The 20,361-nt window shown below is 53.7% G+C and overlaps 4 protein-coding genes across 4 annotated transcripts; 3 read left to right on the top strand and 1 right to left on the bottom strand.

Moving 5' to 3' along the window:
* Window positions 1–22: 22 nt before the first annotated feature.
* On the top strand, window positions 23–567 carry MIND_00119200 (WD40 repeat-like protein; the record flags this gene model as incomplete). The annotated part of the gene is made up of 3 exons (XM_037358128.1): window positions 23–192; window positions 239–299; window positions 352–567. The coding sequence occupies 3 exons, from the start codon at window positions 23–25 to the stop codon at window positions 565–567; spliced, it is 447 nt and encodes a 148-aa protein (XP_037226038.1).
* A 7,423-nt stretch (window positions 568–7,990) lies between these two features.
* MIND_00118900 (Chromatin associated protein) lies at window positions 7,991–10,426 on the top strand (the record flags this gene model as incomplete). Its single annotated transcript, XM_037358127.1, has 7 exons — window positions 7,991–8,393; window positions 8,442–8,859; window positions 8,971–9,078; window positions 9,126–9,237; window positions 9,641–9,819; window positions 9,867–10,158; window positions 10,211–10,426. The coding sequence occupies 7 exons, from the start codon at window positions 7,991–7,993 to the stop codon at window positions 10,424–10,426; spliced, it is 1,728 nt and encodes a 575-aa protein (XP_037226037.1).
* Window positions 10,427–10,935: 509 nt separating this feature from the next.
* On the bottom strand, window positions 10,936–13,659 carry MIND_00118800 (uncharacterized protein; the record flags this gene model as incomplete). The annotated part of the gene is made up of 1 exon (XM_037358126.1): window positions 10,936–13,659. One exon carries the CDS (start codon window positions 13,657–13,659, stop codon window positions 10,936–10,938), a length of 2,724 nt encoding a protein of 907 aa, XP_037226036.1.
* Window positions 13,660–19,217: 5,558 nt separating this feature from the next.
* MIND_00118700 (uncharacterized protein) lies at window positions 19,218–19,610 on the top strand (the record flags this gene model as incomplete). Its single annotated transcript, XM_037358125.1, has 2 exons — window positions 19,218–19,510; window positions 19,562–19,610. The coding sequence occupies 2 exons, from the start codon at window positions 19,218–19,220 to the stop codon at window positions 19,608–19,610; spliced, it is 342 nt and encodes a 113-aa protein (XP_037226035.1).
* Between the last annotated feature and the right edge of the window lie 751 nt (window positions 19,611–20,361).

Genomic DNA, 20,361 nt, shown 5'->3' with positions numbered 1-20,361 from the left:
ACGAGTGTGGCGCTGTCCCCGGATGGAAGGTACGTCGCCGCCGGGGTCGCTGGACAATGTCGTCCGGATCTGGGACGCGGACAGCGGTGTGCTGCTGGAACGCCTCCGCGGGCACCGGGACAGCGTGTACAGCGTGGTGTTCACCCCCGACGGGCGCGGCGTGATCAGCGGGAGCCTCGACAAGACGCTCAAGTACTGGGACGTGTCCGCGCTCGCGAGCGGGGGGCAAGGTGAAGAGGGAGGCGGGCGTCGCGCCGGAGGGCCGTGCCGTCTGCACGCGGGACTTCCTCGGGCACAAGGTGTGTCTCCCTATTCCATTTTATCTCCCAAAAAATATTAATAAACGTCGAGGACTACGTGCTATCCGTTGCTGTCTCGCACGACGCGCAGTGGATCGTGTCCGGCTCGAAGGACCGCGGCGTGCAGTTCTGGGACCGCGCGGGCGCGGTGCACGCGCTCCTCCAGGGGCACAAGAACTCGGTCATCTCGATCGACCTCAGCCCCGCGGCGAACCTGCTCGCCACCGGGAGCGGGGACAGTCTGGCGCGGGTGTGGAGCTATGCGTAGGGGGTGGGTGCGAGGGTGTGCTTAGTAATAGGATTGGGAATTGACTTGACTGGATAATGCTAAGATCAGTATAAATAAATTTTTCATTTACATGTGGTCACTAGAAGTTCCAAGCCCTAATCCACATTCTTATTGCTATCATCATCTTTGCCATCATCATACACATCATAATAATTTGTCACGGGGCCAGAGAAAGCCATACCACAGGCCAAATCACACATGGTGCAGATTAAAGGTTTGTCTGGTGTCAAGATATGGTTTCCCCAGTGTGGTCTCAAGAGAAGAGACCAGATGGTGTTTTGTGTTACTGGGTTGTAGATGACTGGATATTTCCTTTTTGCACCAGCGTTGAGGAGAGTGGAGATGATGTGATAGATGTTAGTAGTTTTGAGGGGCCTCCAAGGGGAATTGAAAGAATATAAGGCAGCCAGCAAAGGTGTTCTGTACTTTCCAGCAACTAGATCCACCTGTGCACCTGAGTTCAGCAAGAGCTGCACAGTCTCTGTATGTCCCTCATATGCAGCAGCATGAAGAGCAGTTCCATAGTATCCTGCAATCAGATCCACCTGTGCACCTGAGTTAAGCAGGAGCTTGACAGTTTCTGTAAATCCAAGAGATGCAGCAGCCTGAAGAGCAGTTCCATAGTAACCTGCAACCAGATTTACCTGTGCACCTAAGTTGAGCAAGAGCTGGACAGTCTCTATGTTTCCCCTGGATGCAGCAACCTGAAGAGCAGTTCCATATTTACCTGCAATCAGATCCACCTGTGCACCTGTGTTGAGCAAGAGGTGGACGATCTCTATGTTTCCCCTAAATACAGCAGCTTGAAGAGCAGTTCCATAGGGCCCTGCAACCAAATCCACCTGTGCACCGGAGTTGAGTAGGAGCTGAGCAGTTTCTGTAGGTCCCCCACATGCAGCAGCCTGAAGAGCAGTTCCAAAGTGTCCTGAGACCAGATCCACCTGTGCACCAGAGCTAAGTAGAAGCTGCACAGGTTCTGTGTTTCCCCTAAATGCAGCAACCTGAAGAGCAGTTCCATAGTACCCTGCAACCAAATTCACCTGTGCACCTGAGCTGAGCAAGAGCTGCACAGTCTCTGTGTGTCCCTGATATCCAGCAGCCTGAAGAGCAGGTCCTTTCAGGAGCTGGACAGTCTCTGTATGTCCCTTATTTGCAGCAGCCAGAAGAGCAGTTCCATAGTTTCCTGCAATCAGATCCACATGTGCACCAGAGTTGAGTAAGAGCTGCACAATCTCTGTGTGTCCCTCCTGGGCAGCAGCCTGCAGAGCAGTTCCAAAGTATCCAGCAACCAGATTAGCCTGTGCACCTGAGTTAAGTAGGAGCTGCACAGTCTCTGTGTTTCCACGAGATGCAGCAGCCTGAACAGCAGTTCCATGGTATCCTGCAACAAGATCCACCTGTGCATCTGCATTGAGTAGGAGCTGCACAGTCTCTGTGCTCCCACAATATGCAGCAGCCTGAAGAGCAGTTCCATGGTACCCTGCAACCAGATCCACATGTGAACCTAAGTTGAGCAGAAGCTGAACAATGGGTGTCCTCCCATAAAATGCAGCAGCCTGAAGAGCAGTTCCATAGGGCCCTGCAACCAAATCCACCTGTGCACCTGAGTTGAGTAGGAGCTGCACAGTTTCTGTATTTCCCATAGATGCAGCAGCCTGCAGAGCAGTTCCATATTCCCCTGCAACCAAATCCACCTGTGCACCTGAGCTAAGTAGGAGCTGCACAGGTTCTGTATTTCCCATAGATGCAGCAGCCTGCAGAGCAGTTCCATATTCCCCTGCAACCAAATCCACCTGTGCACCTGAGTCGAGTAGGAGCTGCACAGTTTCTGTATTTCCCATAGATGCAGCAGCCTGCAGAGCAGTTCCATAGTGTCCTGCAACCAAATCCACCTGTGCACCTGAGTTGATCAGGAGCTGGACAGTTTCTATATGTCCCCCAAATGCAGCAGCCTGAAGAGCAGTCCCATAAGGACCTGCAACCAGATCCACCTGTGCACCTGAGTTGAGCAGGACCTTCACAGTCTCTATCTGTCCCCTGTTAGCAGCTGCCTGAAGAGCAGTTCCATACTCCCCTGCAACCAAATCCATCTGTGCACCTGACTTGAGCAGGTGCTGTACAGTCTCTGTGTGTCCCTCATTGGCAGCAGCTTGAAGAGCAGTTCCATACCTTCCACCAATCTTGTTTACTTCACAATTGTTTTCTATACATAATTGAAGAATTCCTTTGTTGCCCACCAATGCAGCTGCATGTAACACAGTCCCATAAAAGTCATCCACCAGATTTACTGCTCCTTGTCTCTCCTTAGCAAACAGTACTTTGCACACCTCTTCATGACCCCGTAGAGCTGCAAAAATAATTGCTATATCCTGACCTCTTATACAACTTAAAATATATTGTGATAACTGGAGTAGATTTCCTGTTACTGTAACAGACAGAGGAGTTAATGTTGATGTTGTGACCCTTAAGTTGTCCCATGGCTCTGACCACCAGCCATACTTTTCAATATACATGTAATTCCTCACTAGAATATGTTCTATGCATTGAATCAACTCTGACTGAAGAACTACCTCTCCCCGACCCTTTGCATGAAACAGAATATTCTGGGCATATTCAAGCAGAGGATTATCAATATTTGGCTCATCTACTAATTGCAAATAGATACACAAGGTATGTGTGATCCTGACATGCATATCTGGGAACTCAGCAGATCTGATCTTCTCCAGGAAGGCCTGAGTAGTAAAGTGTACCAGACGCACAATATTTGATCCTTTGTCATATGTAATGAGCCCACAGCATATCTTAATAATATGACCAATTCTAATCAATTGCTTAGAATTAGGCAATTCGGTAGTTTTTGTTGACATAGCAAGTGCTGTCTGCAGTTCAATGACCCTTAGTGGACGGTTTGCATGTGAAATCCATCCCAGAGCAAGTATTGCAAGTTCTGTTTGATTTTCTGGTTGGAGCTTAATATAATCTATGGTTCTGCCATATCCAATACCCAGATCATCTGGCAAGTCATCCAAAGCTTGTTCCAGTGCCTCTATTGTTAGAGCGGTACTCAGAAGCTGGAGTTGTAGTTGTACCATCAAGAACCTGTATATAAATAAGCCTGCTATATCATAATAAATGTCCAGACTTACATGCCATTAGCCTTAACAATCATCTTATTAATCACTTTTTCTTGAAGATTAATATCGTCATATAGAAACTCCTTAAGGATTTGATGACGGTCAATCTGTGCTGTGATATATGATCTCATATCTCTTTCATCTGCCTGTAACTGCAGATTAACAACAGAATATTGTGAGGGTAGACCAAGATGAGGCCTAGACATTATCATAATATTCACATTTCCTCCCAACTGAAGAAACTGTATGAGTAATGGATGGTATTCACCATGTTGATATTCATCCATTGCATCAACCACAATATAGACAGTTGTGAAGGTAGCAACCAGTGCTGAGGTAAGCTGTTGGATCTCAGACAAACTAGGATGTGTGCCTTTGCTCCTGTGGGATTTATGGAGGTTTCTGGCCTGCAACATATCCTTGTTTATGGTTAGCTGTCCCCAGATAGCTGCCAGCAAATTCCTTTCATTCTGTAGTTCTGTCTCTTTGTAGTTCAGATAGACTGAAGCCACTCCAATGTTGGAATTCTTCTCCTGCTCCTGAAGCTGCATAAGATAGTCTACCACTTTGGATCTGCAAACAAAACTCAGTACATATAAGTTGTAAGAACCCAGAACTATTACACAAGCACTGTTTTACCCATGCCAGCTATCAACAATAGTTAGTTTTTGTAACCAAATATGTCTTTTAGACTCACGAATCCCTGTGCACCAAAGTATGCTCCCTGTTCCTGCTTTCCATCTCAAGAATTCTGGATGCTCCAAAAGCCAGTCCCCAGTATTCTTCTTCCGGATCTCAGAGATGGCCTGATGACGGAGGAAGAAGTTGATTGGTGAGATCCATTGAATTAGGGACATATCTTCTTGGACTGCAATAGATTATTATTGATGCATAAAACTTGCTGCACCTACACTCAGTGCTGGCTCCATGTATGCTATAGATTCATATCAGAATGATATACAATGCGAAGCACCATACACACTGGGTATCTCCCATTAGATTCATGTTGATTTGAGGGCCATGCCCATCACCTCCATGTCCTCCACCAGAGCCTCCACCTCCCCCAGTACCACCTACAGCAGTTACTTGCAGCCCACTAGCAAGGGCAGACCCTACCTGCGACATTGACGACGGACATTGCAAGCTGCGAAAGGATGGTGGTAGTCAAGAGCAAGATGCACTGGCCGTGGGAGGCGGCCAAGAGGCGGCGCTTCCTCGATGATAGATTGGGCTGATGATGGGAATGTCGGGCGTCTAACAAGTGTCCGAGGCTGATCGATGTGGTAAGCCTTGATCTTCTCTCTTGACACTCCGCGCGAACCGCCTCCGTGGCAAAAACTTGCGAACACACGCGTGGACCATGACAAGTGCTGTGCGACAAGTGCGACTATCGCCCCGCCTGTTGCGCTGTTCGGACCGACAGGCCTTCCAGGGCCTACTTCTCGGACTAATATGAGGACACCGATACTAGTCGGCTGCCAGTTGACCCGCTGCGGCACCCGCTCCGACGGTCAGACAGACAGAACCCTGCACTGGCACGCAGCACTTCACCGTTCAACCCGCGGAGGACCGCTGAAGCTGGTTGAGCGGCCGTCCCACCTCTCCTTCAAGTTTGCCCTCTTTGCTGGTATAGTCCACCATCACGCCGCCAGCGCGCACGCGCACGACGAGAAACGGTGGCATTCGGCTGACCAACCACAACCCACCGTCTTATTCACATTCACTCCCCGCCTTCAACCCGCTCCCGGCGCCGTCCGGACGTCCCCCCGCCACAAGTGCCGCCAGCAGCAGCGCTGTCTCCGACTCTTCGGGCCGGCGCCCGACTCTTCTAGTATACGACGCCATGTTGACGCGGGAGGCCGGAGAAGGAGACGGGCGCGGGGACCGGGCTGGTGGTCCGCTCATGGGCGGCATCTGTCCCCCCTGTTGGGCCGCTCGCGGCATTCGAGTTTTACTCCCCACATCTCCTGCGACTTGTATTCCACCGTCACGCCGCCAGCGCGCACGCGCATGACGAGAAAGGAGGGACCGCGATCATAGCACTGGCGGGACAACATCGTAACGCGCGCCCGTCGGTCTCGCTCGCTCAAACTCGGGCAGCGCCAGCGCGAAAGTGAGAGGCTGAAGCCCCAAAATCTGCGTTCATAGGCGGTACCTTGTTCCGTGCTTACTCACAGCTTCCAGCCTGTTGCACCACCGCTGGGGACTGCACTCCGAGTCGCACTGTCGTATATTTCTCGGCGGGCCTTGACACACTCTACCCGAACCCCGCTCGCCTCGCCTCCACACCAGGCCTCCCTCCCTCCCTCCCTCTTCCGCGTCCACTCAAGGGTCCAGCCCCGGCTCCACCGTCGCGTCCGCGAGCAACATCGCGTACAAATACCGCATCGGCGCCACGCGGAAGCCGTCCACAGTCAGATTCGCCGCGTCGGGCCCGGGGCCGCCCAGCGTGAGCAGCACGCGCGCCGCGGGCGGCCACCGCGGCCACCGGCGCACCACAGCCCGGGCCCGTTGGCGCCGACAACTGCATCAGCGGGGGGTCTGTTGGGGTCGAGGGTGTTGACAAAGTTGACTATGACATCTGTCAGCGCAGCGTACTAGTATCGAGCGGAGGGGTGTGTGTACTCAGCGCGTTGTTCGGCGCGAAGCCGGCCCCGGCCGGAGGCGGCCGGGACATCGGGCGCCGGCGGGAGCCACAGCGGGACGTCGCTGCCGTGGAAGGCGCCGAGGACGGCCGCGCTTTTGCCGCGCTTGCTGACTGGCGCAGTGTTATGTCAGCAGGCCTCATATGGCAACGACGGACACACGCACGGAAGCTCCACGTGTTCTGCGTGCGCGCGGCGTGGAACCGGCGCGCGCCGACGAAGAGGTAGTCGCCCTGGAACGCAGCGAGGCGCTTGAATTCGGGCATAGACACGAGGCGTTCCCGGTGCCGAAGGGCGAGCCCTGGCGCGGGTATCAGCAGACCAGCTGGGGACGAAATGCATATCGGCGCACCTGGACTGGGTCGTCCGGATAGAGCTGTCCGAGCCGCAGGATCTGGGGGGAGATAACTGCGCTTAAATCAGCCGCCTGAAGCGATGTCAAACCATGCTTGGACTGGAGATCCTCGAGGAATTCGCTGTTGGTGCTGCGGGTGATATCGACGAGGACTCGGAGAGGTGCGCGAGAACGAGAACATCATGTTGGTGCTGCCCAGGGAGAAGAACCTGCAGCGGGCGTCAAACCAACGGCTGGAACGGTGGTGCTTACTCCGTCCCCTCGTCGTCCGCGTTACCCGACACAAACAGCAGCTGCGTGCAATGACGCCATCATGATGCCGTGAAAGCACAGCGGGCGCGACGCACCTTCGCATAGTCTCCCCTCGACACGGACCTCGCCGTCGATGGACGGGCGCCAGACGGTCTGCAGGCTGCGCTAGCCGCGCACATCCGGCGGTCGACCGCGGCGCCGAATGCGGCAAAGGCAAACGGGACGCGGCGCAGACAGTCGGGCCTGTCGTCTGCGAGCGTGCAGTTGTTGGCCGCAACGAGCGCGTCGCTTAAACGGCGGCCCTGGCGGGTGGGAGTCACAACGCTGCCAAGGAAAGAGCGGAGAACGGACGCCTACCCCTTCCGGCGCCGCTGACAGCCCTTTTAGACCTGTGTGGATTGTGTGTGTGGATTGACGATGTGCTTCATGACGACCGCAAGTCGGAGTCGTTGCGCAAAGGAGTGAGTGGAATGTCGAGTGCGTCGCTCACCCATGTCTCTTTAGCAAAACATATGACGGTGCTGGGGCGACGACGATGCCCCGCGAGCGTAAACGACACGCGCGCGCGGCAGCCACTAGTACTTGAACAGCACACTCGCCTGGGGAAGCCGTCTTGCGCATTGGCCGTGGCGCTGGCGGATGACGCGCAGCGTGGAGGGCGGGAGAGAAGAAAAGGGCAAAAAACCCGTGATGGCCGATCTTCGCTCTTCACATCAGTCACAGGACGTCACCATGATGACTTTTCCTCATCTACCACCAACGCGTTGCTGGTGGGTCAAACGCTGCCCGCACGGACTCGAACGACGCTCTGTAGCTCAAGATATGGCCCGGCGCTTCCGGGGTCTGGCGGGCAGTCTGCGTGGCATCACGCCGCGACTAAGACTTAAGTATGTGCTGCATGCATGCTCTTGTGGGGGAAGGACGCGTCTTATAGTGCCGACGCGTTACTATAAGAGAGAACAAGCGAGAATGTCGGGGATATATAACGTGCGTCTGCCCCATTCTTCCCAACCACCATGACCGCTGACGTGTCCCAGCGCCGTGCCCCTTCCCCGTCTCCGGCTTCGTCGGCGGCGTCAGCGCAAAGTACGAGCGCCTCGTCGCACGGCGTGTGGCCAGCCTTCCCTCGTTCCCTTGCTGACGGAATGGCAGTGAACACGCAGATAAACGAGCTGAATATCATACGCCAGGCGCTGTACGAGCTGGAGGTGCAGCACGGGAAGCTGCGCACGCGCTACGAGGAGGAGATCGCACACCTCCGCGCGGAGCTGCAGGTGTCGCGCAGCGCGGGGCCGGGGCTCGGCGGGCCGGGAATTCCCGCCGACCGCGAGCGGGACCGCGGCGAGCGCTCTCGGGACGGCGACAGGGACAGGGACCGCGGGGGCGAGCGCGATGCCAAGCGGCTCAGACTGACCAAAGGTGCGTAATACGTTATCATCAGTCGTTCCCCGCGCTTATGGGTGTCAGAGCACGACAGCCCGCATGGCCGCGCAGCCTTACCGCCGTCCAGCGCCGACAGCCCCGGGCGCCCGATGACGGCAGCGGCGTCAACGTCGGCCCATCGTCTACCGGACCACTCGCATCTGCCCCTCCCGCCGATGCCCGTCCTCCGGTCCGCGCCTGCTTCTACCTCTACTTCCGGCCTTGCCCTGATGCCCGCGCTGGAGCGCGACGCGGGCCGGGAGAAGGACGCCGACAAAGAACGCGACCGCGAGCGCGAGGACGAGCCGTTCCCGGCGTGGGTCGACGGGCTGGACGTCGCCAGTCTGCCGGCGGACATGAAGAAGGAGGGCGCGGACTGGTTCGCGGTGTGCCAGTGGAACCCGCGCATCAGGCCGAGACGGCTGGAGAGCGTGCAGCTGCTGCATACGTTCGCGCATGCGACGTGAGTGCCCTTCTTTTATTTTGCTCCCTGGCTTTCCTTCCCTTTTCCTTGCGTCGCTCTCTTTTGCATCCTCCCTTCCTTTTCGTTTCCTTCGTGTGTGTTGATGATAAGCGAACAGCGTCGTCTGCTGCGTGCAGTTCTCCGCGGATGGGCGCTATTTGGCGAGGGGTGTAATCGGTCGGCGCAGATATTTGACGTCAAGACGGGTCGCAAGACCAGGTGCGTCGCGCCGTGTTCGTTGTCCTCGCGTGCCGATAGGTCGCTAGTGTGCTGGTCGACGACGTCAGCGGCCCCGCGGGCGACCTTTACATCCGGAGCGTAAGGTTCAGCCCGGATGGGCGCTTTTTGGCGACGGGGGCGGAGGACCGGAAGATCAGGGTGCGTGTCTGTTTTCTGTCCCTGCATTCCTGCTCCCGCGTCATGCTTGCCTTTCTTTCTATCCTCTCTTCTGCTCCCTGCCCATTCTTCTCTCGTTCTCGCCGTGCCTCCATGTGATTGTGATGGCCGGCACACGAGGTTGGCGGAGCTCGCGCCTTGTCTGCGCGACAGCATACCCTGTCCCGTCTGGCTACTTCCTCTGTCCCCGCTGCTACTAATTCTCTCGCCGTTTACCCTCATTACTCATTACGCTAACACACATCTCTTTTGTTTGCCCCCTCATTCACCCCTCGCCCATCCGCTGCCCTTCCCCCGTATTCGCACGCCTTGATCCCAACGATCCCGCCCTGTCCTCTTCTCTGTCGACATATTTTTTACCTCGTCGTACTGATCAACTCACCAGATCTGGGACATCACCAAAGGCACTGTCGCCCAAATCTTCTCCGGGCACACCCAGGAGATCTATTCCCTCGACTTCTCGCGCGACGGGCGGCGCATCGTCTCGGGCTCGGGCGACCGGACCGCGCGCGTGTGGGACATGGACGGCGGGCCGCCGCTCGTCCTCGCCGTCGACGAGCCGGCGTCAGCCGCGACGGCGCGCGCGAGGGCCCGGACGCGGGCGTCACGAGCGTCGCGCTGTCCCCGGACGGGCGGCACGTCGCCGCGGGGTCGCTGGACAACGTCGTGCGCATCTGGGACGCGGACAGCGGCGTCCTGCTCGAGCGCCTCCGCGGGCACCGCGACAGCGTGTACAGCGTCGTCTTCACCCCCGACGGGCGCGGCGTGATCAGCGGGAGCCTCGACAGGACGCTCAAGCACTGGGACGTGTCCGCGCTCGCGGGCGGGGGCAAGGTGAAGAGGGAGGCGGGCGCCGCGCCGGAGGGCCGCGCGGTCTGCACGCGGGACTTCCTCGGGCACAAGGTGTGTCTCCCTATTCCATTTTGTCTCCCAAAAAATATTAATGAACGTCGAGGACTACGTGCTCTCCGTCGCGGTCTCGCACGACGCGCAGTGGATCGTGTCCGGCTCGAAGGACCGCGGCGTGCAGTTCTGGGACCGCGCGGGCGCGGTGCACGCGCTCCTCCAGGGGCACAAGAACTCGGTCATCTCGATCGACCTCAGCCCCGCGGCGAACCTGCTCGCCACCGGGAGCGGGGACAGTCTGGCGCGGGTGTGGAGCTATGCGTAGGGGTATTTAGTGTGTGCTTAATAATAGGATTGGGATGAATGAATTGACTTGATAATGCTCAGATTAGGATAAATAAATTTTCATTCACATGATATAGGTTCCAGCTACCTATGAGACTCACCCCGAGGAATGGGAACAAGACTGGAGGATTTTTTAAAATTTTAATTAAGGTAATAATGACCCCAAAAAGGGCCACCTTTATTTATTGGGAAAAATGGATTTAAAAAAGACCCAATAAGTAGAACAGCAATCTTATCAGAAAAAAAGGAATCAACATTGTTATACAAAAAAGCCTCTTATGCCCAGATATCTTCCATTTTTCCCACATATGCACCCTTTTTCTCCTACAATCTGAGAAATATTTTTCTGGTCAGATTTCCTTTCTATCTAGTTGACATTATTTAAAACTTTTTTTCTAATCAATAAAGGTCACTATTTTTTCAACCATTATTACCTTCATTAAAATTTTAAAAAATCCTCCCGTTTTCATCTCAGTTGTCGGGGTGACTCTAATCCACGTTATTATTACCATCAGCATCATTCTTATCATCATCATAGTACAAGTGAGGATGATCTGGTGTAGTGCCAGAGACAGCCATCCCACAGGCCAAATCACACATGGTGCAGATCAATGGTTTGTCAGGGGTCCAGATATGGTTTCCCTTATGTGGTCTCAAGAGAAGAGACCAGATGGTATTTTGTGTTACTGGGTTGTAGATGACTGGATATTTGCTTTTTGCACCAGCAATGAGGAGAGTGGAGATAATGTGATAGATGTTAGTAGTGTTGAGGGGCCTCCAAGGGGAATTGAAAGAATATAAGGCGGCCAGCAAAGGTGTTCTGTACTTTCCAGCAACTAGATCCACCTGTGCACCTGAGTTGAGCAGGAGCTGCACAGTCTCTGTATGTCCCTCATATGCAGCAGCATGAAGAGCAGTTCCATAGTACCCTGCAACCTGATCCACCTGTGCACCTGAGTCAAGCAGGAGCTTGATAGTTTCTGTAAATCCAAGAGATGCAGCAGCCTGAAGAGCAGTTCCATAGTAACCTGCAACCAGATTTACCTGTGCACCTGAGTTGAGTAAGAGCTGCACAGTCTCTGTGTTTCCCCTGGATGCAGCAGCCTGAAGAGCAGTTCCATACTCCCCTGTAACTAGATGTACATTTGCACCTGCATTGAGCAAGAGCTGCACAGTGTCTATATGTCCCCCAAATGCAGCAGCCTGAAGAGCAGTTCCAAAGTGTCCTGAGACCAGATCCACCTGTGCACCTGAGTTGAGTAAGAGCTGCACAGTCCCTATGTGTCCCTCATATGCAGCAGCTTGAAGAGCGGTTCCATACTCCCCTGTAACCAGATCTACCTGTGCACCTGAGTTAAGCAGGAGCTGGACAGTCTCTGTGTGTCCCTGATATGCAGCAGCCTGAAGAGCAGTTCCAAAGTGTCCTGAGACCAGATCCACCTGTGCACCTGAGTTGAGTAAGAGCTGCACAGTCCCTATGTGTCCCTCATATGCAGCAGCTTGAAGAGCGGTTCCATACTCACCTGTAACCAGATCTACCTGTGCACCTGAGTTAAGCAGGAGCTGGACAGTCTCTGTGTGTCCCTGATATGCAGCAGCCTGAAGAGCAGTTCCAAAGTGTCCTGAGACCAGATCCACCTGTGCACCTGCATTGAGCAAGAGCTGCACAGTTTCTATATGTCCCCCAAATGCAGCAGCCTGAAGAGCAGTTCCATAGTACCCTGCAACCAGATCCACCTGTGCACCTGTGTTGAGTAGGAGCTGGACAGTTGCTGTGTTCAAGTTTCCCCCGGATGCAGCAGCCTGAAGAGCAGTTCCAAAGTGTCCTGAGACCAGATCCACCTGTGCACCTGCATTGAGCAAGAGCTGCACAGTTTCTATATGTCCCCCAAATGCAGCAGCCTGAAGAGCAGTTCCATAGTACCCTGCAACCAGATCCACCTGTGCACCTGTGTTGAGTAGGAGCTGGACAGTTGCTGTGTTCAAGTTTCCCCCGGATGCAGCAGCCTGAAGAGCAGTTCCAAAGTGTCCTGAGACCAGATCCACCTGTGCACCTGAGCTAAGTAGGAGCTGCACAGGTTCTGTGTTTCCCCTAAATGCAGCAGCCTGAAGAGCAGTTCCAAAGTGTCCTGAGACCAGATCCACCTGTGCACCTGAGTTGAGTAAGAGCTGCACAGTCCCTATGTGTCCCTCATATGCAGCAGCCTGAAGAGCAGTTCCAAAGTGTCCTGAGACCAGATCCACCTGTGCACCTGAGTTGAGTAAGAGCTGCACAGTCCCTATGTGTCCCTCATATGCAGCAGCTTGAAGAGCGGTTCCATAGTGTCCTGCAACCAGATCTACCTGTGCACCTGAGTTAAGTAGGAGCTGAACAGTTTCTGTAGGTGCCCAATATGCAGCAGCCTGAAGAGCAGTTCCATAGTACCCTGCAACCTGATCCACCTGTGCACCTGAGTTGAGTAAGAGTTGCACAGTCTCTGTGCCTCCCTGATATGCAGCAGCCTGAAGAGCAGTGCCAAAATGTCCTCCAACTAGATCCACATATGCATCTGAGTTAAGTAGAAGCTGCACAGTTTCTATGTGTCCCACAGTTGCAGCGGCCTGCAGAGCAGTTCCAGAGTATCCTGCAACTAAATTCACATTTGCACCTGAGATGAGCAGGAGCTCCACTATGCCTGTGCGTCCCCAATATGCAGCAGCCTGAAGAGCAGTTTCATCATACCCTGCAACCAGATCTACCTGTGCACCTGTGTTAAGCAAGAGCTGCACTGTCTCTGTGTGTCCCTGAGCTGCAGCAGCCTGAAGAGCAGTTCCATAGTACCCTGCAACCAAATTCACCTGTGCACCTGAGCTGAGTAGGAGCTGAACAGTTTCTGTAGGTCCCCCATATGCAGCAGCCTGAAGAGCAGTTCCAAAGTGTCCTGAGACCAGATCCACCTGTGCACCGGAGCTAAGTAGAAGCTGCACAGGTTCTGTGTTTCCCCTAAATGCAGCAGCCTGAAGAGCAGTTCCAAAGTGTCCTGAGACCAGATCCACCTGTGCACCTGAGTTGAGTAAGAGCTGCACAGTCCCTATGTGTCCCTCATATGCAGCAGCCTGAAGAGCAGTTCCAAAGTGTCCTGAGACCAGATCCACCTGTGCACCTGAGTTGAGTAAGAGCTGCACAGTCCCTATGTGTCCCTCATATGCAGCAGCCTTGAAGAGCGGTTCCATAGTGTCCTGCAACCAGATCTACCTGTGCACCTGAGTTAAGTAGGAGCTGAACAGTTTCTGTAGGTGCCCAATATGCAGCAGCCTGAAGAGCAGTTCCATAGGGCCCTGCAACCAAATCCACCTGTGCACCTGAGTTGAGTAGGAGCTGCACAGTTTCTGTATTTCCCATAGATGCAGCAGCCTGCAGAGCAGTTCCATAGTGTCCTGCAACCAAATCCACCTGTGCACCTGAGTTGAGTAAGAGCTGCACAGTCCCTATGTGTCCCTCATATGCAGCAGCTTGAAGAGCGGTTCCATACTCCCCTGTAACCAGATCTACCTGTGCACCTGAGTTGAGCAAGAGTTGCACAGTCTCTGTGTGTCCCTGATATCCAGCAGCCTGAAGAGCAGTCCCATAAGGCCCTGCAACCAGATCCACCTGTGCTCCTGAGTTGAGTAAGAGTTGCACAGTCTCTGTGTTTCCCCCATGTGCTGCAGTCTCAAGGGCAGTTCCATAATACCCACCAATCTTATTTACTTCACAATTGTTTTCTATACATAATTGAAGAATTCCTTTGTTGCCCCCCAATGCAGCAGCTGCATGTAACACAGTCCCATAAAAGGCATCCACCAGATTTACTGCTCCTTGTCTGTCCTTAGCAAACAGTAGTTTGCACACCTCTTCATGACCCTGTAGAGCTGCAAAAATAATTGCTATATCCTGACCTCTTATACAACTTAAAATATATTGTGATAACTGGAGTAGATTTCCTGTTACTGTAACAGACAGAGGAGTTAATGTTGATGTTGCAACCCCTAAGTTGTCCCATGGCTCTGACCACCAGCCATACTTTTCAATATGCATGTAATTCCTCACTAGAATATGTTCTATGCATTGAATCAACTCTGACTGAAGAACTACCTCTCCCCGACCCTTTGCATGAAACAGAATATTCTGGGCATATTCAAGCAGAGGATTATCACTATTTAGCTCATCTACTAATTGCAAATAGATACACAAGATATGTGTGATCCTGACATGCATATTGGGGAACTCAGCAGATCTGACTTTCTCAAGGAAGGCCTGTGTAGTAAAGTGTACAAGACGCACAATGTCTGATCCTTTGTCATATGTAATGAGCCCACAGCATATCTTGATAATATGACCAATTCTAATCAATTGCTTAGAATTAGGCAATTGGGTAGTTTTTGTTGTCATGGCAAGTGCTGTTTGCAGTTCAGTTACTGTCAGTGGACGTTTTGCATGTGAAACCCATCCAAGAGCAAGCATTGCAAGTTGTGCTTGATTTTCTGATTGGAGCTTGATATAATCGATGGTTCTGCCATATCCAATACCCAGATCATCTGGCAAGTCATCTAGAGCTTGTTCTAGGGCCTCTACTGTCAGAGCATTACTCAGAAGCTGTAGTTGTAGTTGTACCATCAAGAACCTGTATATAAATAAGCCTGCTATATCATAATAAATGTCCACACTTACATGCCATTAGCCTTGACAATCATCTTATTAATCACCTCTTCTCTAAGATTGATATTCTCATATAGAAACTCCTTCAGGATTTGATGATGATCAATCTGTGTTGTGATATATAATCTCATGTCTCTTTCATCTGCCTGCAACTGCAGACTGACAACAGACATTTGTGAGGGTAGAATAAGGTGAGGCCTAGACATTATCATAATATTCACATTTCCTCCTAACTGGAGAAACTGTATGAGTAATGGATGGTATTCACCATGTTGATATTCATCCATTGCATCCACCACAATATAGACAGTTTTGAAGGTAGCAACCAGTGCTGAGGTAAGCTGTTGGATCTCAGACAAACTAGGATGTGTGCCTTTGCTCCTGTGGGATTTATGGAGGTTTCTGGCCTGCAACATATCCTTGTTTATGGTTAGCTGTCCCCAGATAGCTGCCAGCAAATTCCTTTCATTCTGTAGTTCTGTCTCTTTGTAGTTCAGATAGACTGAAGCCACTCCAATGTTGGAATTCTTCTCCTGCTCCTGAAGCTGCATAAGATAGTCTACAACTTTGGATCTGCAAACAATACTCAGTATATATGGTTGTGAAAACTCAGGACTATTACGCAAGCACTGTTTTACCCATGCCAGCTATCAACAATAGTTAGTTTTTTGTATTCAAATGTGTCATTTAGACTCACGAATCCCTGTATACCAAAGTATGCTCCCTGTTGTTGATTTCCATTTCAAGAATTCTGGATGCTCCAAAAGCCAGTCACCAGTATTCTTCTTCCGGATTTCAGAGATGGCCTGATGACGGAGGAAGAAGTTGATTGGTGAGATCCATTGAATTAGGGACATATCTTCTTGGACTGTGATAGATGATTGTCATATTTATATTTAACACTTGCTTACACCTACACTCTGTATTTGCTGCACTATGTATGCTATGAATTTCATATTAGATTAATGTAGCAATGTAAACACCAATACACACTGTGTATTATCTCCCATTACATGGATTTGAGGGCCATGGCCATCACCTCCATGTCCTCCACCAGAGCCTCCACCTCCACCAGTACCACCTACAGCAGTTACTTGCAGCCCAGCAGCGAGGGTAGACCCTACCTGTGACATTGACAACAGACATTGCAAGCTGTGAGGGGATGCTGGTGGTCAAGAGCAAGAATCGCAAGATGCATGGCCGTGGGAGGCGGCGCTTCCTCTCTGATAGATTGCCAGGTTGATGCTGGGAATGTCGGTCATCTCACAAGTGTCCGACGCTGATCCGGCGCGATTCCGGATGTTGATCTTCCCTCTTGACTCCCACCTTCACTCCACGCAAACGGCCTCCGTGGCCAAAACTTGCGAACACATTCGTGGACTATGACGAGTGCTGTGCGACAGGCGCGACGCTCGCCCCGCCTGTCGGCCTGCTCGGACCGACAGGCTCAGGGGCTGGCCTCCAACTTCTACTTCTCTGACAAAGGCTGGACCCGCTGCGGCACTCGCTCCGACGGTGCTACCAGCACTCATACGACAGACACCCCGCACTGGCACGCAAGTGCTTCACCGCTCCACCCGCGGAACCGTCGAGAGCTGGTCGAGCGGCGGTCCCATCTCTCCTTCCTCGAGCTCTTTGCTGGTATATTGCGCTGTCATGCCGCCAGCGCGCCCGCGGACGACGACACAAAGGGTGGATTGGAGCGGTGGAGATGAAACAGACCAAAACCGTACAGGTAAGCTAATCCTCCATCTTTCGCTTGCCGCTCAAACGCGTGCAGTGAGCGCAGACCCGGCGATGAACGAGCGCTGGGTGCGACCAGAAGCAACCGGAGGGGCGCCAATGTATACGCCAGTGAGGGCGAAAAGTGCGTCATCTGTCATCATCGGCGGTACTCTGCATTTACAACAGCCTAGCATGTTAACGTTCGGCTTCGCCCGGGTGGTGCTGCAGCACCTGGTCCATGTTGTGCCCGAGGGTGCACGGATACACAGGCCCGGATTGGCAGTGTCTCAGGATGAGAACTGTCATGGCTTGCGTCGGCGCCGAGTGCTGCCGAGGTGGCTCGAATGCTGAATGCCGCGAGAGGCCAGCAGAGGGCCAGATGCCGTCCACGAGCGAACCACCAGCCCGGTCTCCGGCGACTCCCCGCGCCCGTCTCCTTCTCCCGCCTCCCGCGTCAACCCGGCGTCTCGGGAAGAGTTGGAGACGGCGCTGTTGCTGGCGGCGCTTGTGGCGGGGACGTCCGGACGGCGCCGGGAGCGGGTTGAAGACGGCGTGTGAATGTGGAGAAGAAGACCGTGTAGTGTGGTCGGTAAGCTGGGTGTGCTAGCAAGGCTACGGGTGTCGCGGCCGGGTGGCCGGTTGCCGTCCTATGCTCGCTTCTTGTGCTTGCACACCACATCCCGCTCGTCATCCGTCATCCGCCCCGCTTGGCAAGGCCCGGTTCTTGTGCAAGTCATGCGTTAAATGGCAGTGGGCGCGTTTGCCCAGGGTAGGCCGGCGTGGCGCTATCGTTGCGGGTGAATGTGGTGTTCCTCAACGTGGCTTGTGCTTACTCGTTCATAGCTTCGCGGGGACTCCTACATAACGCGCGGCACTCGCATCGTATATTTCTCGGGTCTTGACTCCAACCGAATCTCGCTCACCTGGCCTCCACACTCGCTCTCTCTCTCTCTTCCGCGTCCACTCAAGGGTCCAGCACCGGCAACGCCCGCCGCCCGCTTTTCAACGGCGTCTGCGTCGACATCTCGTACAGATATTGCATCGGCTCCGCGCGGAAGCACTGCCTCCATTGCAGCCTATGGCCAACTGCCCGGGCGGGCACAGTTCGGGTCGAGGGTGTTGACGAAGTTGACTAGCAACGTCAGCGAGACATCCAGGCAAAGGTATGCATACTCGGTTGTTCGGCGCGAAGGCGTTTCAGATGTTCACCCACTGGAAGATTCTTGCGTTCTGGAGCTCCGCGCGGGACTGCATTTGCCGTCCGCACCAAGGTCCAATGCGAAGTAACTAGTATCCATTGTCTGAGACGGTGCTGTCCCAGTTCCGCACCTCCCATTTCACCGGGCGCGAATGGGAGTTATGGGTAAATGGGGCGGAGTGGGAGGAGTGTTGGATGCGGAGATCAAGTTAAACTTCAAGGCGTGGGGGAGATGGACGGGAAAGGCCAATGCTCAACAAAACAAAGTAAGTGTGCAACAGCGCATATTTTATTGACATTTGCCAGTCATTTCTTCGCTCATCTGCTCCCGCAGTGGGCTACGCATGTCTTTCTCTCCCACGACGAGCTTGCCGGGCCTCCGACGAGCCGTCAACTCGTTCAGCCGTTCTTCCAATCAAAACCCCGTGCGTTCGTCATGCCGCGCATCGGAGGCCGGTTCATTGAGGACGCCCGAAAGTGACTTCTCTCATTGAGGTTCGGCGATCAGGTTCATCCCAATTTTCCGCTCAAGGTTGGCTAAAAGCGGCCGAAAACCGGACCGAACCGGGTATTGAGTCATTGCCATCAGCGCTCACCCTTGACTAACTGTTGTTCAAGTCCGTAGCCTCGCGGAGCGAGCGGTGTTCGTTTGCCTACCGTCGTGTCAAGTGCCATCCTAGCGTCGCCCACATGTTTCATTTCGTATTCAACTTAACGGTTGCACCGTTAACGTTCCTGCACGCGCCCCCCCCCACTGGGTCCATCGGTTGGCCCATAGATTTGCTGTGAGTAGTTACAGTATCGGCCATTGAATATGGCTAACTCATCCAACAGTAAGTATTAAACAAGTATTAAACAACTACAGTGCGCTCGCCGTGACTAGAAGAGCGATAAATGTTTGGACCAACTGCCTCGTCGCCAAGACTCCTTCATCCGCCAATCACAGCAAACGAGTCGATTTAAACGCGGCAAGTACTAGTGTGTATGTGTCCCGGTCTTAGCCCCTTAGCTAATCAGCACGCCGCGGCCAGCACTCGTTGCGCCGCTAGGTATAAAAAGGCAACGGTGGCCAGTTCTTCCCTCAGTTTTACAGTCTACCAAACAGCAGGCAAGTGCACTTCCGCCTGGTCTTTACCCCTGCTTACCCCCAGGCCATGGACAGACCGAAACATGTACGCTTTCTCGAAGTTCTCTGCTCTGCTCGCGTTGGCCCTCGCGGCGACGTCCGCTGGTGCGCTCGAGATTCGCGGGTATCAGGACGCACAGTGCGGCCGCCTGGTTGTCGCCCATTACCGCGAACCGGGCTCCATTTCGGAGTGCATCAACCTCGGCTCCGGCAAAAACAGCGCCTCGTGGGACAACCTCAATCCGACCGGGGGCGAATTCCTCTACACGGGCGTGGGCTGCACCGGGGACTCCTACATCCTCCGCGGTGGCTCTGGCTGCCTCGCCCCGCCGTCCGGGTGCGTGTTGTCTCACATAATGCTGATTTTCGGGGACTGACTTGCTCTTAGGAGCACCTGGCGGAGCGTCCGCGTGTCCGTCAGCAACCCGAATCCCTAGTGTACATGTGTGTTTGGCCAAAGAAGCCTGAGCCGTCAAATAGGATTGTGAATGATCAAGTGGTCCTGTGTGCATTGAGGAGCGTGTTTACGTTCAAGTTTCCATCTCGTGACCGTCCCGAGTGAAGGTGTGCTGCAGTACCCTGTTGGCAGCCCGCAGCGGATTGTACTGCCAGTGGGTTGCCCGAGTCGCGTTGCTCCGAGCGGTGCCTTGGGAATACTTATGTTCTCAAGAAGCCTCATCCCAGAAGCAAAAAGATGGGCATAGCTTACCGGCCGTCGTTGCCTGCAGTGATTATACTCTTCTTCCGAGTCGCTCCCAGCCAAACATATGTGCTCAGCTTGGCGATATCCTGGCGGCCCTAGGCCACGCTTCCACGTCTTTCAACTCCGCCGCTGTGACGGCGCTGTCCCGCCACTCGATAACGCCATGCTTCGACTACCCGGAGAGATGACCCTTTCACCTGGTTTCCGAGCTGTTCAAGATAATTTGTTTTATTTGGACGTCCTTACATCAACACCACTCTGGTCACCCACTTGAACAACTTGCTAAGCTCTCCTTCAAGCGCACTCCGAGTCGCACCCTCCAGCGCCTTAGCAGCTGCGCGCTGCTCGGCGTTTGTCTCCATCAGGCTTTTTACATCCTCTGGAATCAGCCCATATTGCCCTGCATACTCCGGATTGACAGCCTGCCAGGGAAGCCACAACTTTCTAGCACCGATGCCAGTGCCCAGCCAAATCCAGCCAGACAG

Source organism: Mycena indigotica (assembly GCF_014461135.1).
Source record: "Mycena indigotica strain 171206Taipei chromosome Unknown Mind.scaff0001, whole genome shotgun sequence".
Taxonomy (NCBI): Eukaryota; Fungi; Basidiomycota; class Agaricomycetes; order Agaricales; family Mycenaceae; genus Mycena; species Mycena indigotica.
The sequence above is the reverse complement of the archived record's forward strand: the minus strand, read 5'-3'. Positions and strand labels throughout refer to the sequence as shown.